This window comes from Nuphar pumila, chromosome 6 (genome assembly GCF_984573655.1).
Source record: "Nuphar pumila chromosome 6, dmNupPumi1.hap1.1, whole genome shotgun sequence".
In the NCBI taxonomy this organism is placed as follows: domain Eukaryota; kingdom Viridiplantae; phylum Streptophyta; class Magnoliopsida; order Nymphaeales; family Nymphaeaceae; genus Nuphar; species Nuphar pumila.
Window position 1 is genome coordinate 103,030,792 of NC_143254.1, and position 17,119 is coordinate 103,047,910.

Below are 17,119 nucleotides of genomic sequence, written 5' to 3' on the forward strand. Positions count from 1 at the left end.
GAACCACATATTTTCATAAAACTCACACCTAAATGTCTTATTTTTATCTTTTTGTAATACTACTTTCATCCATGAGCCAACCACATGATCACTGCAGATATAACAACTAAATGTCTCTAGTTATTGCATAATCACTTTGGTGAAGACACATCGAAAGTAACTTTATTGTTACATAAAGAACTATAACTTAGAAGAAAAAACCAACCAAACTCCGTCTAGGCTTGCTAATAGTTTTCAATTCACATACTTGTCATCATAATTTCTTGAGAGAGAAACGTGAAACTACCAGGTACAAACACCTAAATTGGTCCCAACAGTTAACAGGGATTCGATTCCAGAAAGCCACAAAAAAGGCATCCGGAATTTCATCTAAACCTCAATAAAAAAAAAATCATAAGCTCAGGCACCAAATGCTAGTAGATGCTCAAGAAAGCCTCGGCATCACATGAAATAACAAGCATTTTCTTAATGCAAGTATGTGAAGTAGGTAGGAGTGTAACAGAAAAAGACAGCTTTGATAAGGAGGTAAGAAAGCATTTGATATTTGAGTTCTAATGTATTCTGATACACTTGAATACAAAAGCCAAAAAGATGTTATGAGAAAGGATGATCTTGTTATCTACGGAGAAACCATGCAAAATGTGAAAAATCTGCACGAGAACCAACAAGAATAACACAAATTTGAAACTCAAATGAGATATAAAAAAAAGACTAGAGTTTGTCAAAAATAAAATATAAAATGAAACTGAAAATTATAGCTATACAAAAGCTAGAAAAATTAGACAATCAAAATCTAGTTTCACTTCTGATAAAAATGGTAAAAGAGAAGCAAGATTATCTTACAGATTAATGCCACACATTTCTAGGGTACAACTTATCTGTTGTATACATTGGATGGTTTCATTATATACAATATGGCATGAGGTCTGTTAAGCTTTATTTATGACATGCAAGAAAAGAATAGCAGTCTGCCTTGAATGGAGGGAGCAGAGCAGGAAACTCTTCCAGAATCCATGACCTCAGAATCCATGACCGGCAAGTTCACATATTGATAACTGAGGTATCCTGGAGGAGACAAATCATTTGGTCAGTGAGTTAGCAATTTCATTTATGAGCAAATATAAATTGGCAAGCTGGACATGAAGACTACAGACTACATCTGTAAGTATGGCTTCAACAGGTGCTTCACAATGAAACATGCATGTTTGAAAATATACTCACATAACATAAAATATTTAGTTAATTAGTCTAACTTACAGTCTAAATCTGTTTGCAAACATTTTCAAGAAACATTCCATTTGAAGATTCAAAGAATCCAACATCAGTTCAAGGGTTATTTTATTTTCCCTTAGAAGGATCCAGGGATAAAGCAAACATAGGAAGAAACCCAAGCTCCCCTTAACAAAATGATTTTGTTAATCTAACCCAACACCATCAACTCAAATAAATAAGGTTTTGTGATGAGAGTTCATCATGTATTGCCTCCAAGAAACTACAAGAACCATAAAAAAGCAATAGGGCTTACAGAAGCTCATCTTATCATTCTGTGCAAGAAAAGGTTGATTTTGAAGAGGTTGACAACAAATTTATTAGAATAGAAGACCACATAGTGGACATATTCACAAAAGGCTTGTCCAAGGCATGACAGACCTATATAAAGAACACGCTGTACATGTTCCCATAGGAAGTACAACTGGAGGGGAGTGTTAGAATAATAGTTCTATTACTATATTTGTTTTGTATTGTTGCCAACTATGAGTGACATTCTTGTAATTGTAATGTTTTATTTTCTTTGGATGCCCTTTATAAGTGACAATCACGTAACACTCCAAAACCTTAATCATTGTTTTTGTATGATCATTAATTAGGGTTTTCATGTAAGTATAACATTAAGGTGCCACACGTCACCATAGAGGAAAAGGTTACAAGCCAAGGGTCGTTTCCCTGTTAGAGTTTATTCATTCTTCCTCCTTAAGAGATGAGAAAATTTTCAGTCACTCTAGCACTTAAAAGATGAGGTATGTGAAAGTTTTCCTCTGCACCTGCGTTGAGAAAGAGAAGAGAGAGGGAGAGAGAGATCGATTACGGCTGTCACGATTTCAGTAAAAATGAAATCGTGACCTAACTTGTGTATTTAAGTTACATTAAAGTATGGGTCCGGGTCTGGTGTATCCAGACCCGATAAATGTAAAAATAGTTACATGGTTACATGGTCATTACATGGATCGGGTTACATGTTACATGGATCGGGTCAGATCCTATGCACCTTTTTCACCCCCCTCAAGTTGATTATGGTTTTGAACCATGAACAACTTGCTTTTAAGCATCCAAAAGCGGTCCTTGGTTAACCCTTTGGTAAATATGTATGCAACCTGTCTTTCAGTGCTGACAAACTCAGGCTCAATCTCTTTTTCTTCAACCTTCTGTCTCACAAAGTGTTGGTTGATCTCAATGTGCTTGGCACGACTGTGATGTACTGGATTGAAAGACATGTTGATGGCACTTAGATTGTCACAGAGCAAGGTAGTGTAAGAGATCTTTTCTCCTACTTCAGTTAGAAGATGCCTGATCCATGTGACTTCGGCAGTGGCAGTAGCCATGGATCTATATTCAGCCTCAGTGCTTGATCTAGGGATAGCTTTTTGTTTTCTACTGCTCCAAGAGACTAAATTTCTTTCAATGAAGGCATAATATCCTGATGTAGATCTTCGTTCGTCAGGATCTCCTGCCCAGTCTGCATCACAATATACAGTAATTTCGTGCTCGTCTTGGCCATATGACTGTGGTAAATATATCAATCCATCCCCAATAGTCCCTTTCAGATATCGAAGGATCCTCTTGACTGCTTCCATATGTCCAGTACGTGGCGCATGCATAAATTGAGACACTTGATTGACTGAATAAACAATATCAGGTCTAGTGAATGTGAGGTATTGTAACATTCCTATTATGCTACGATACCTGGTGGGGTCATCACACAAATCTCCATCATGAGCACTAAGTTTTTGATGAAGAAAGGTGTTTCTCTCAAGTACATTAGTATAATTAAAGATATGTATGAAGGAGTAGTAACCAATGTCCGCACTTGTGGAGGGGTGACAACCAATTTTCCTATAACGGTTGGGTTACATCAAGGATCTGCTTTAAGCCCTTTCCTATTTGCTATAGTGATGGATGAGCTTACGAGATCAATTCAAGAAAATGTGCCGTGGTGTATGTTGTTTGTTGATATTGTTTTGATTGATGAGTCTAGAGCTGGGGTTAATGCTAAGTTAGAATTATGGAGACAGACATTGGAAGCAAGAGGTTTTAAGTTGAGTAAGAGTAAGACAGTATACATGGAATGTCGATTTAGTAAGCAACGAAAAAGAGATGGGAGTGTAGTGAAGCTTGGTGAGCAAGAAATACCGGTGGATGATTCTTTCAAATATTTGGGATCTATCATTCAAAAGTATGGAAAAATTGATGGAGATGTAAATCATAGGATAAAGGTTGGGTGGATAAAATGGAAGAGTGCAACTGGAGTGTTGTGCGATCGTAGAATGCCATTGCGGTTGAAGGGAAAGTTTTATAGGACGACTATTAGGCCCGCTTTACTATATGGTACGGAATGTTGGGCTGCCAAGAGACATCATATTCAAAAAATGAGTGTAGCTGAGATGCGTATGCTGAGATGGATGTGTGGAAATACAATAAAAGATAAGATTCGGAACGAGGAGATACGTAAGAAGGTAGGCGTTGCACCCATTGAAAATAAGATGAGAGAGAATCGTTTACGGTGGTTTGGACATATTCGACGAAGGCCTCATGATGCTCCAGTTAGAAGGATGGAGAAATGGGAAAATATATTAGTTAAAAGAGGTCGGGGTAGGCCTAGGAAGACATGGATGGAGGTGATAGGAAAGGATATGATGTTAAAAAAAAAATATATATATATATATATATATATATATATACATTCGTATATATAAAAGTATATGTATACATATATGTATATATATATACATATTCTAATTTATTGAAATACCCGATAGGGGTATTATTGTAATTCTGTCAATGTACCTTTCCTTTTCTTTTTTATCTTTTTTCCTTTTTTCTTTTTTGCTTTTTACTTTTTTATCTTTTTATTTTTCTCTTTAGGATGACCACAAGGGGCCCCACTCTTGTAGTCGTTGGGGCCCCAACGGTCATATTTCTGACCGTTGGAGCTCCCAACGACTACAAGGGAGCCCCCTTGTAGTCTCTTCTTTAGAGCCCCCCTCCTCTATAAATAGAGGTGTTCTCCTTCTCATGTATGGGTTTTATACCCCTCTCTCTTCTCTTCTTCAATAATATCCAACCTATGACTTTAAGTCATTTCCATATTTGAGAGTTTTTGTGTGTGCACATTTGGTGTTTGTGTTGTTGGCTTTAGTGGTCACTCTTTAAGAGTGACATTTGCTCTATTGGTGCTTCCGCCTCTTTTCATTACATGGTATCAAAGCTCGGTTGGTGATTGGGCTTCTCTTTTGTCATCTTGGAACGCGTGTCTCTCAAAGTTTTTGAAGAAAAGAAGAATATTTGGTGCCGATGGAACGTGACTCTAAAGTGGAGCTCTCTTTTAAGCTAAATGGGTCCAACTACCTCATGTGGGCCTCCGCTATGGAAAATCACCTAAGAGGTAAGAAACTTTGGGGTTTTGTTATGGGAACTACTCCCGAACCCTCTCTTGTTCTCACCAAAATTGAAAATGAGATTGAGAAGACTTTAGCTGGCGATGAGCGCATCAAAGCCATTAATGAACATCAATCCAAAATTGAGGATTGGGAAAGTAACCATGCCAAAATTTTGGCATGGTTTATGAACAATGTAGACCTTAAAAATTGTGCTAATATTGCCAAATTTAGAAGGGCCAATGAGGCTTGGTTTTTCCTTAAGGGTATGTATACCCAAAAGGATCTTGCTCGACAATTTTTTTGTCAAGAGAAAATCCGTTCTACCAAACAAATGGACATGAGTGTCCGGGACTATTTTAGCTCTCTAACCCCCCCCTTTGGGATGAACTTGCTCTTCTTGAGCCTAAGTGGGTTGCTCCACAAGATATTGAGCTAAGAAGGGAACAAATTGAAAAGGAGCACTTTTTTCAATTCCTTCATGGACTTCGCCCGGAATTTGAACAAGGGCATCTCTTCTCTATAGAAGCAAAGCCCTACCTATTGAAGATGCCCTTGCCGAGATATGTCAAGAAGAAACTCGACTTGGTTTGAGCATTAAGAGTGATGATGTTTTGGTCGTTACTAGGCCCGGATCTAATGTTAAAGCATATAGACCTCCCCACTTTAACAAAAATAACTATGGACCTAGAAAGGGGATTATATGCCATTATTGTAATGAACCGGGGCACATAAGACCGGTTTGCCCAAAGCTTAAAGGAAAAGTTGCCGCGGTTGGAGAAGATTCTCCAAAAAAAGAAAAAAGCACCAAAGAAGGAGATATCAAAGAAACTCTAAATCACATCTCCGAAGTTCTCCAACATCTTCTCAAGGCTTCTCCTTCAACATCTGGGGCCGCCATTGCCTACTCTTCATCTCCTCCAGGTATGTGGATACTAGACTCTGGTGCTTCTTTTCATATGACATCTCATAAAAATTCTCTTTCAAATATTTTTTCCGAACCTATATCTTCTTGTGTTTCAACGGCCGATGGTACATCATTAAAAATTGAAAGTATTGGATCTCTTAATTTTAAAAAAATTTTTGTTCCTAAAGTAAGAATCGTTCCTAAAATAAATTTAAACCTTTTTTCCGTATCTCAAATTACCGATCATGGATGCCAAGTCTCTTTCTCACCCAAGGATTGCACCGTGCAGGATCTCCAGTCAGGGAAGCTGATTGGGCAAGGCCATAGAAGGGGTGACCTCTATTTTATGGATTTTTTTACTCTTCCATCTAAGCCATCGTGCAATCTTGTAAAGGACAAAAGTATTGGAATATGGCATGAGAGACTTGGCCATCCAAATTTTGTAAAAATATCTCTTTTTCCGTTTTTGAACAATACTTGTAAAGACAATCACATGACTTGTAAAGATTGCATTTTTGGGAAATCTAAAGCTATTCCATTTCCACAAAGAAGTTACTTTACCACTCGGCCATTTGAACTTATTCATTCTGATGTGTGGGGACCTTCCCCTATTTTGTCTAAAGGTGGTTTTTCGTATTACGTGGTATTTATTGATGATTTTACTTGATTCACATGGATTTACTTCCTAAGTCGTAAATCGAAAGTTTTTTCCTTCTTTAAAGAATTTCATGCAATGGTCAAAAACCAATTTTTGGGAAATCTATCTATTCTTAGATCCGATTCGGGAGGCGAATATATGTCCAATGATTTTCAAACCTATTTGAAAGAAAATGGGATTTTTCACCAACGTTCTTGCCCCAACACTCCGCAACAAAATGGCCTTGCGGAAAGAAAGCATAGGCACATACTAGAGACTACAAGAACGTTATTAATCTCAAGAAACATTCCAAAATCTTTTTGGGCCGAAGCGGTTCTAACCTCTTCATATCTTATCAATAGAACTCCTTCGTCCTCCTTGAAAAATCTTTCTCCATTTGAAAAACTTTACAATATGTCTCCCGATTATAAAAGACTAAGAATTTTTGGATGCAAATGTTTTGTTTTAACCCACAAGAATGATAAACTTTCCCCTAGGGCTATTGAATGCATTTTTTTGGGATATGGCGAAAAACAAAAAGGATATCGATGTTTTGACATACTTAAAAACAAGCTTTATATCTCTAAAGATGTCACATTCCTTGAAGAGGAAAGTGGTTTTTCGCACCAACCAAATGAAAATATGGATTATTCATTCTTATTTGACTTATTGCCTAAAGATGATCATATTGATCCTAATGAATCCCTTAGTGAAGATCTTGTTGAACATCCAAGCGATGATCAAAACTTAGAAGAAAATGTTTCAAGACAAATACAAGTCTACTCTAGAAGGAATGAAAGGAATCCTCCTTGTGCCCTTGAAAGGTTTTCCCAAAATGAGTCCATCGAAGAGACTTCTCAAAGAAGGTCAAATCGGATTTCTAAAATACCAAATAGATTTGTTTCTTATGACTCTTTTTCGCCTAATTTTCGAGCATGTCTACTTGCTCTTCACTCTTTTCAAGAACCATCTCATTACAATGATGATAAGCAATATGCTCATTGGAATGATGCTATGCAACTTGAACTTAATGCCCTTAAAAAGGCACAAACTTGGGAAATCATTGATCCTCCCAATGGCAAGAAACCCATTGGATGTAGATGGGTTTTTAAAGTGAAAACTAAGAGTGATGGTTCATTGGAAAGATATAAGGCTAGATTGGTAGCCAAGGGATATGCCCAAGAGTATGGGGTAGATTATGATGAAACCTTTGCCCCCGTTGCTCGAATGACTAGTGTTCGAGCTCTTATTGCTATAGCCGCAGTTAAAAAATGGCCAATCTTTCAACTAGATGTCAAAAATGCCTTTTTGAATGGTAATTTAAATGAAGAAGTGTATATGGAACCGCCTCCGGGTATGGATTTAAATGGAAAATTTTTGAAATTAAAAAAGGCCTTATATGGTCTTAAGCAAGCTCCTAAAGCTTGGTATGATAGGTTTAGTAATGTATTAATAAATTTAGGTTTTTCTTCTTGTTATACTGACACTGCTCTTTTTGTTAAAAGGACAGGTAACTCCATTATTATGCTTCTGTTGTATGTTGATGATATGATCATCACTGGGAATGACAAAAAGGGAGTAGATAATGTAAAGTCCATGTTAAAAGAAACTTTTGATATGTCTGACCTTGGTTTTTTGAGATATTTTTTAGGGATTGAAGTGGCTTATTCCCCGCGAGGATACATCTTATCTCAGATGAAATTAGCTGCTGAAATTTGTGCCAAATCAGGAATATCCGATGAAAAGAAAGTTGAGACTCCTGAAGTCATTAATGCAAAACTGAGACTTGAAGATGGTGTTCTTCTTGAGGATCCAACCCCCTACCGTCAATTAATCGGATCTCTCACCTATCTATCCATCACACGTCCAGACATTGCTCATGCGGTTCATGCAGTAAGCCAGTTTCAGCATGCACCTACTTCAGTTCATATGGCAGCCGTATTGAGAATTGTCAGATATATCAAAAATACTATATCCAAGGGACTCTTCTTATCATCTTCCTCCTCTCTTGACTTAACTGTTTTTACTGATGCTGACTGGGGAGGAAATCCCAATGATCGTATCTCAATAACCGGTCTTTGTATTTTTTTAGGTGAATCCCTCATTTCGTGAAGATGCAAGAAACAGCAGAAGGTCTCACTATCATCCACTGAAGCTGAATATCGGGCCATGGCAATGACAACTATGGAAATCGTATGGCTCAGAAGTCTCCTTGCTGACATGGGCGTCCCCATTTCTACTCCCACCAAGCTCTGCTGTGACAACAAAAGTGCGATTTACATTGCTAGTAATCACACCTTTCATGAGCGGACCAAGCATATTGAAATGGACTGCCATTATGTTCGAGACGAATACCTCAGAGGGACTATCTCATTACCATATGTTACTTCAGAGCATCAACTAGCTGACTTCTTCACCAAGGCGCTCCCAACTCCACGATTCATGTTTCTCCTTAGCAAACTTTCGGTCTTCTCCCCGTAAAGTTTGAGGGGGCGTGCTAAAATATATATATATATATATATATATATATATATATATATATATATATATATATATATATATATATATATATATATATATATATATATATATATACAAGTATATGTATACATATATGTATATATATACATATTCTAATTTATTGAAATACCCGATAGGGGTATTATTGTAATTATGTCAATGTACCTTTCCTTTTCTTTTTTATCTTTTTTCCTTTTTTCTTTTTTGCTTTTTACTTTTTTATCTTTTTATTTTTCTCTTTAGGATGACCACAAGGGGCCCCACTCTTGTAGTCGTTGGGGCCCCAATGGTCATATTTCTGACCGTTGGAGCTCCCAACGACTACAAGGGAGCCCCCTTGTAGTCTCTTCTTTAGAGCCCCCCTCCTCTATAAATAGAGGAGGTGTTCTCCTTCTCATGTATGGGTTTTATACCCCTCTCTCTTCTCTTCTTCAATAATATCCAACTTATGACTTTAAGTCATTTCCATATTTGAGAGTTTTTGTGTGTGCACATTTGGTGTTTGTGTTGTTGGCTTTAGTGGTCACTCTTTAAGAGTGACATTTGCTCTATTGGTGCTTCCGCCTCTTTTCATTACATATGAATGCTTTGAACCTCACCGAGGACATGGCATTGGATAGAAATGAATGGAGGAGAAGGATTCATGTGGAAGACCCAGAATGATTTTCTTTGTTGGTTCATATCGCCGACCCCAATTGTTTTGGGATGAATGCATAGTTGTTGTTGTTGTTGTACACTCGGAGTTCCCAGAGGTTTGCAGTCTTTCATGCCTGCCTTGCTGAGAACGTCTACGGTGTACTTGTGTTGAGTGAGTGTCAAGCCATGAGCCTGGTTATCAACTTCTACACCAAGGAAATATCGTAGAACTCCAAGATCTTTCATTTTGAACCTTTGACCTAATAAGTCTTTTATTTCTTTGATGTGGTCCGCAGAGTTTCCTGTGATGATAATATCATCGACATAAATTAATAATAGAGTGATCACAGGCGGGCTTTTAAAAATAAATAATGAGTGGTCCAGCATGGAACGTGAAAATCCATGTTTCTGAATCTCTAGCGAGAAGCTATCAAACCAAGAGCGAGATGTTTGCTTCAGGCCGTAGATGGCTCTTTTTAGCTTGCATACATGGGTTTTACAATTTTGTTCTTGATATCCAGGGGGTTGTTCTATGTATACTTCTTCCTTCAAATTCCCATGTAAGAATGCATTTTTTACATCAAGCTGACTCAACTTCCATCCATGTTCAACAGCCAGGGAGATGGTGATTCGAATCGTTCACATTCTTACAACCGGACTAAAAGTCTCATCATAGTCTTGCCCTGCTTCTTGAGTGAATCCTTTTGCTACAAGCCTTGCCTTGTATCGTTCAATGGTTCCATCAGGCTTGTACTTGATTTTGTAGACCCATTTGCATCCGACAACATTTTTATCAGGTGGTCTGGGAACAACTTTCCATGTTCCACATTCATGCAAGGCTTGCATTTCATCATTCATGGCTTCTACCCATTTCATAGAAGCGGCTGCCTGATAATACATGATGGGCTCTTCGTCCTTATTGATGGCAGTTAAAAACAGTTGAAGGTCCAAGGAGAAGTTATAACTGACCCACCTGTCAATAGGATGTCGTATGCGGTTTGATTTTCTGGCTGCAAGAGTATGAGAAGGCGTAGGATTGGCGACTGAGACATGATCTGAATGGCTTGATGTTGTCGGTCTCTGTCTAGAATAGACAATACCTTTGTATATGCCCGGTACTTCCTCTGCATTCTGTGACCCCGACGTCCCAGTGTTCTCAAACACCTCTCCTTCTTGTTGCACACAATGAACATGCTTCATTGGAGCCAGCAAAAAGTTCTGAGCTCAGCCAAGGATAGTAAATTTCAGTTGGCATATTCGTTGTGTCAGCTCTGTGATCAAAATTTTGTTCATCAAAGACAACGTTTCTTGAGGTTCTGATGCGTTTGTTGGTGGGATCATAACACCTATATCCTTTGTAGTCATCTGCATATCCCATAAATCTGCACTTTTGGGTCTTGTCTTGAAACTTGTTTCTCAGGGACTGATCGATATGCACATAGCAGACATCCAAAAACACACAGATCATAATAACTAGGATGAGTTCCAAAAAGACAGTGATAAAGAGACTTATTTTACAGAACAACCATAGGCAGTCTATTTATCACATGCACGACAGAATGGAAAGCTTTTGTCCATAGGTTGATGGGAAGATTGTTGTCATGAAGCATACTCATGGCACTTTCAACGATATGCATGTGTTTTCGTTCAGCAATTCCATTTTGTTGAGGGGTGTGAGGACAGGACACCCTTCTTCCTATTCCGTTATTTTGAAGAAAAGAAATAAAATCACGGGATGAGAATTCCCCACCTCCATCACATTGAAAAAATTGAATGGACTCAGAAAATTGATTTTTGACAAAGGAAAGAAAATTTTGAAACAAAGAAAAGACTTCCAACTTATTTTTTATGAAATATATCCAAGTGTATCGAGAATAGTTATCAACAAATATTAGATAGTATTTGCTTCCAGATCCAGAGGCAATTGGGGCGGGTCCCCATACATCAGAACAGATTATCTCAAAAGGTTTTGAAGCTCTCTTATTAATGGAATTAAAAGGCAATACATGACTCTTGCAGGAAAGACAACTAGAACATTTGTAACTGTTCTCATCCCTATTGAGACTTTCTTTTGGAATGAGATTATTAGATACAAGTTTCTCAATAAAATGACTCCCACAATGTGCTAACCGACTATGTCATAAGAATGACTTATTACATTCAGAAATACTAAAAACATTAGCAGAAGAGGATGAACATGACTCTAATGAGGGCTTTGAATTCAGGTGAACAGAGCGAACAGCATGACAAGGAGATTCTTTAAAGACATACATATTGCCTCGTCTCTTTCCTTCAGCGAATGTTTCCCTCGTGCGTAGGTCCTTGACCTGCACAGAGAAGGGAGTGAATTCAACTGAAGCATTATTATCATCAATAAGTTTGGAAACAGAGACAATATTTTTCTTAATGTCAGGAGCATGAAGGACGTCTGAAAGAGTAAGAGTGGAATATGACATGGGAATGACAATTTTTCCAACATGAGAAACAGGATGGTGGGATCCATCTCCAGTGACAATCTTACTTTTTCCAAAATAAGGAATGGGATTAGAAATCTTACCTGCTTCACCTGTCACATGAGTCGCTGCCCTTGAGTCGACAAACCAAGTGCCTTCATCACTCTGCTTCAATTTCAACTCTAACAAGGAATATATCAGCAGATCTTTAATCTCTCCACTATTTGATAACTTCCTTTTGTTTTCTGTCTGTGGACCCTTTCCTTTATTCTCTGGATTATGCCAACAATTCGCCTTGATATGCCCATTTTTGTTACAAAGGAAGCAAGTAGGAATGGATCTTGATCCCTGCGCATGAGCTAACGTATTTGGAGTGGGAAGCAGACCACGCCCTCCGTGTCCACTGCGCCCTTGTCCTCCTCATCCTCGTCCTCTACCATAAGTCACTCCTGTGGCAAAAACTTCCTGAGAATTTGTGTGAATGTGAGATTCCTCAAAGAACCCTTTCAAAGTCATCTCATACTGAATCAATTTTGCTCGCAACTCATCAAAGGTAGGAAGGGCAGGGAGACACAATAGTGAAGTGACGAACATATTGTAGTCAGATCCCAATCCACTCAGAGTCTGTTGTACCATATCACTGTCACTCATCGTGCATCCTATAACTGCAAGTTGGTCTGTGATAGTCTTCATCTTGTTCAGATATTCCATGATGGTCATGGAATCTTTTCTCAGCATTTGAAATTCCCTCTTGAGAAAAACCATTCGTGCCTGCGAAACTTATGAAAATGTTTGAACCAATTTTTCCCAAAGTTGCAGAGCAGTACAATTGTCGGGAATTGCAACAAGGACCTCTTGGGACAAGGTGAAAGTGATATATGCAACCACCGACTGATCTTTCCTTTCCCAGTTGAGGTACTCTACATTCTTGACATACACAATTGAACTTACTCCTTTGTCATCTTTTTCCTCTCTCGTAACAAATTCAAGTAGAGCGGGAGTGGTTTCATCAAGGTGACCTAAGAGACCTTGACTCCTTATAAAAGGAATGATTTGTCTCTTCCAAATCAAGAAGTTTGAGGTAGTTAACTTTTCAGAAACGAGTTGAGTGAGAAAACTTGAAGAAAGATTGGATGAAGAGGAATGAAGATCCATGAAGAAGAGTTTTAACAAGAAAAAGGAACCCCTTTTTGTGTTACTAGAGTATCCACAGAGTGCTCAGTCTGCAGCCAGAGAGGTTTGATGATCGTTGTTTTTTTTTGACGACTGAGAAACTCGAAAATTGGCGACCAGAGGCTGTCAAAAGAAATTCAGACTGTATTCCAAGACTGAGTTTTCTCTTATACTTTTATAAGGTCGGATATTTAAGCAATGAAAAGAAATTCAGACTGTATTTTCAATGTGGAAGCAATGAGGAAAGGAAGAGAAAAATTCAGACTGTATTTTCAATGTGGATCCCACTCGTAACAGTCAAAAGGAATATAATACGAGAAAGGGGTTCTGAGAGTCGAATCAAAAGAGGTTGTCACACAGCAGGCTGGACATCAAAAGGGTTTAGAATCCCATATTTGATGTCGCAGGTCTGCCCCGAAATGCACGATCAGACTTGGATATCCAGCTCAGTAGACGAAGGGATATCGTGAACTAGGTTTCACGTGATTCCCTTTCTTTGATATATAGGGTTATCGTGAACCAGGTTTCACGTGAACGTGAACAGCTTAGGGATTCACGTGAGGCGTGAATCCACTAAAAAGAAAAGAAAAGACTGAAGAAAAACAGAAAAAAAAGGGGAAAACGAGAGATGGAGATTGGGGATGGAGGTAGAGAAAAAAATCTGAAGAAGAAAAGAAGATGGGAGATGAACGAATCCTCAAACCTTTGATATGTCGCACCTTTGGAATCCTCTTCAACCCCTAAATGGATCTGCGCTCTGATACCATGAAAGATTTCCTCTGCACCTGCGTTGAGAAGGAGAAGAGAGAGAGAGAGAGGGAGAGAGATCGATTACGACTGTCACGATTTCAGTAAAAATGAAATCGTGACCTAACTTGTGTATTTAAGTTACATTACAGTATGGGTCCGGGTCTGGTGTATCTAGACCCGATAAATGTAAAAATAGTTACATGGTTACATGGTCATTACATGGATCGGGTTACATGTTACATGGATCGGGTACATGGATCGGTCAGATCCTATGCACCTTTTTCAGTATGAGCCTCAAGTCTGTGAAGCACAATCTTTACAAAAAATGAATAAAACGTTCACACAACTTATAGAGTAATAATCAACTTCAGAACAATAACTACTAATTTAATAATAATGAACTTATAAAAACAACTACGCCTTCATCCCAAAACAATTGGGGTCGGCGATATGAACCAAAAAAGAAAATCATTTTGGGTCTTCCACATGAATCCTTCTCCTCCAATCATTTTTATCCAATGCCATGTCCTCGGTGAGGTTCAAAGTATTCATATCCTTTCCTATCATCTCCATCCAAGTCTTCTTAGGCCTACCCCGACCTCTTTTAACTAATATATTTTTTCATTTCTCCATCCTTCTAACTGGAGCATCATTAGGCCTTCGCCGAATATGTCCAAACCACCGTAAACGATTCTCTCTCATCTTATTTTCAATGGATGCAACGCCTACCTTCTTACGTATCTCCTCATTTCGAATCTTATCTTTTATTGTATTTCCACACATCCATCTAAGCATACGCATCTCAGTTACACTCATTTTTTGAATATGATGTCTCTTGGCAGCCCAACATTCCGTACCATATAGTAAAGTGGGCCTAATTGTCGTCCTATAAAACTTTCCCTTGAACCGCAATGGCATTATACGATCGCACAACACTCCAGTTGCACTTTTCCATATCTATATAATTACACAAAGGAACCATTTGAAAAGAACAGATAGTGAAAGTATATCTATTCTTTCCGAAATTAGTTATATTTTTTCTTAACAATATATCAAGATGTATAGTAGAGTCAAAAGGAATACCCTAGTAATGTATACCATTGAGATTTAACTTTTCCTGATGCACTATGATGCATTTGCATGCACCATTTATATCCAAATATCATTCCCATGGTAGTCTTTCCACAATTTTACCATAACCATTGCATTTTCATCTTTCATTTTTTGCTGAGAATTGTAAACTGGATATTTTAATAAATGAGGATGAATAGATGATAGAATATTTTTTTTTTAAGTCATGAAGAAGTAATAGCATAAAGTACACACACTAGATTGATGTTCCCTTCACTTATCCCGACAAATACATGCTGGAAATGTTTATGTTAATCTCCTAAAAAGAAAAAACACCAGAGATGGTCTAGAATCAATTATCATAGGAAACAAAAAAGTAGGATATGAATGCCATTTGAAAAAGGATTCTTCCATGAACTTCTTACACTAAAAAATTATTGTTTTTGATGCATTAAAAAAATTGACACAGATTTTATATTTGAGTTGTGCTCAATATACCAAAGCCTTTTTTAGGGCCTCTTTACATCATCAGCAATCTAAATTCACCCTTCAAAAGAACATTTTCCACAACTTGCATAGGTTAGTTGTTTTAAATAGATTGATTAGGCAGGCCTGGGAATTGACTAGTTGAGTTTCTTGACAAATATACAGTCAAGGGATCAACAGTTTAATTTATTGTTGCCTCACCTACCATTCATAATAGCCATATAGTCCATCTACAAACTAACTCACAGATTGCCTATGTTCTCGAACGAGCCATAAACTGATGTCCAACTATTTGCCAGCAATAAAGAAAACTCATGTGTGTATGTGTGTGAGAGAGAGGGGGGGTGGGGGGGAGGGGTCTTCAACTCTCAAGCACTGGTCACCGCTTGCTGAAAAAAAGCCAACGGCCATTGAAGATGCTCAACAAAAATGGTCGAAGAGACCTGTAGGATTTAAAATGAAGGGAAAGGGGAAAAAGATCAACCTTCATTTTATTAGGCAAGCACCTTGTAAAGAGATGTATCCTCAAGGCAGCACATGTGCCTCAAACATATGATGCTCACACCTCAGTGTAGTTGTACCTCAACATGCCACCCCAAGGCATGGTAACCTTGCCTTATAGTGCAGGCATCATGCATCAAGGTGATACCTTCAATAACACAGTTATGACTTTACCCAAGGTTAAAATTCTATGGCTTCACTACAGACTCATCTAAATTGACATGGCTGCCTCTCTACTTGATCAACCTAGTAAGTTAACTTGGTTTGAATTCAACTTACTCCATGTTTTTACTTTTAGTTTCTCTTTAGTATGAGGAGATGACACATCATGCATGTGACTTATGAAGGCCCTCTTTGGATATGTTTTTATTTATTGTTTACATACATAAATTAAAGCACATTTTATAAAGAAGAATCTTGCCTTTATTTTTAATTGAGTTTGAAACACCAACTATTTAAACTAGAATGAAGAAGAAAAGGAGACAAGTATGAGTGGTGGTGGTGGTGCTGGTGGTGGTGGTAGTGGTGATGGAGGTGGCAGTAGTGGTGATGGAGGTGGCAGTGATGGAAATGGTAAGGGTGATGGTGGTGATGGTGATGGTGATGGTGATGGTGATGGTGATGGTGATGGTGATGGTGATGGTGATGAAGAAGAAAAGGAGACAAGTATGAGTGGTGGTGGTAGTGCTGGTGTTGGTGGCGGTGATGGTGGTGGTGGTGGTGGTGATGATGATGGCGATGGTGATGGTGATGAAGATTGTAATGGTGGCGGTGGTTGTGATGAAGTGGTGGTGGTGTTGGAGGGGAAGTCGGAGAAGAGTTTTGTTTGTCATATTTTTATATAAACTAAAATAAATCTCAAGTCTCAACTCCAATTATCAAGTATAAAACATTTCATGCTATATGCATCCTGGGTCGGGTCGGGTCGGGTCCAGTCCCTGACCCGTTCAACCTACAAACTTTGTTTTTTTTTTGTGGTCAACTGAGTGAGGACATTTTTTGTCCCTGCCCTGTTGACTGAACACATGAAAAAGGGAAGCAGTTTCCCCACTGGCGACCTTCCCTTCGTCTCTGACTGGGTTCCTCACATCTCCGGCAAGCCAACCTCCGACGACATCCTACGGCTGTGGAAAGGTACATTTTCATTTTTTGTGTTTTGAGTATTTAACACGAAAAGAGGGGGAAACCCTGAATCTTTCCGGCCTTTTTATTTTTTCCAGCCAGCGCTAGGGTTTGCCATAATAGGCAAAAGTACTTCTAATGAAGAGTTTTAGGATTTTAGGTATTTTAGGATATTTTGCTAGGTTTTTCATTGGGGTTAATTGTTAAATTT

The 17,119-nt window shown here is 38.3% G+C and overlaps 1 protein-coding gene across 2 annotated transcripts in view; it reads right to left on the minus strand.

Moving 5' to 3' along the window:
- Positions 1-818: 818 nt before the first annotated feature.
- Positions 819-17,119, minus strand: part of LOC149835476 (uncharacterized) — an 80,247-nt gene continuing 63,946 nt past the window's right edge. For both annotated transcript variants that reach the window (XM_090008539.1, XM_090008538.1), the window contains one exon: positions 819-1,065. In XM_090008539.1, the coding sequence (XP_089864665.1) occupies positions 1,042-1,065 (24 nt within the window). In that variant the 3' untranslated portion in view covers positions 819-1,041. The remainder of the gene's footprint in view (positions 1,066-17,119) is intronic.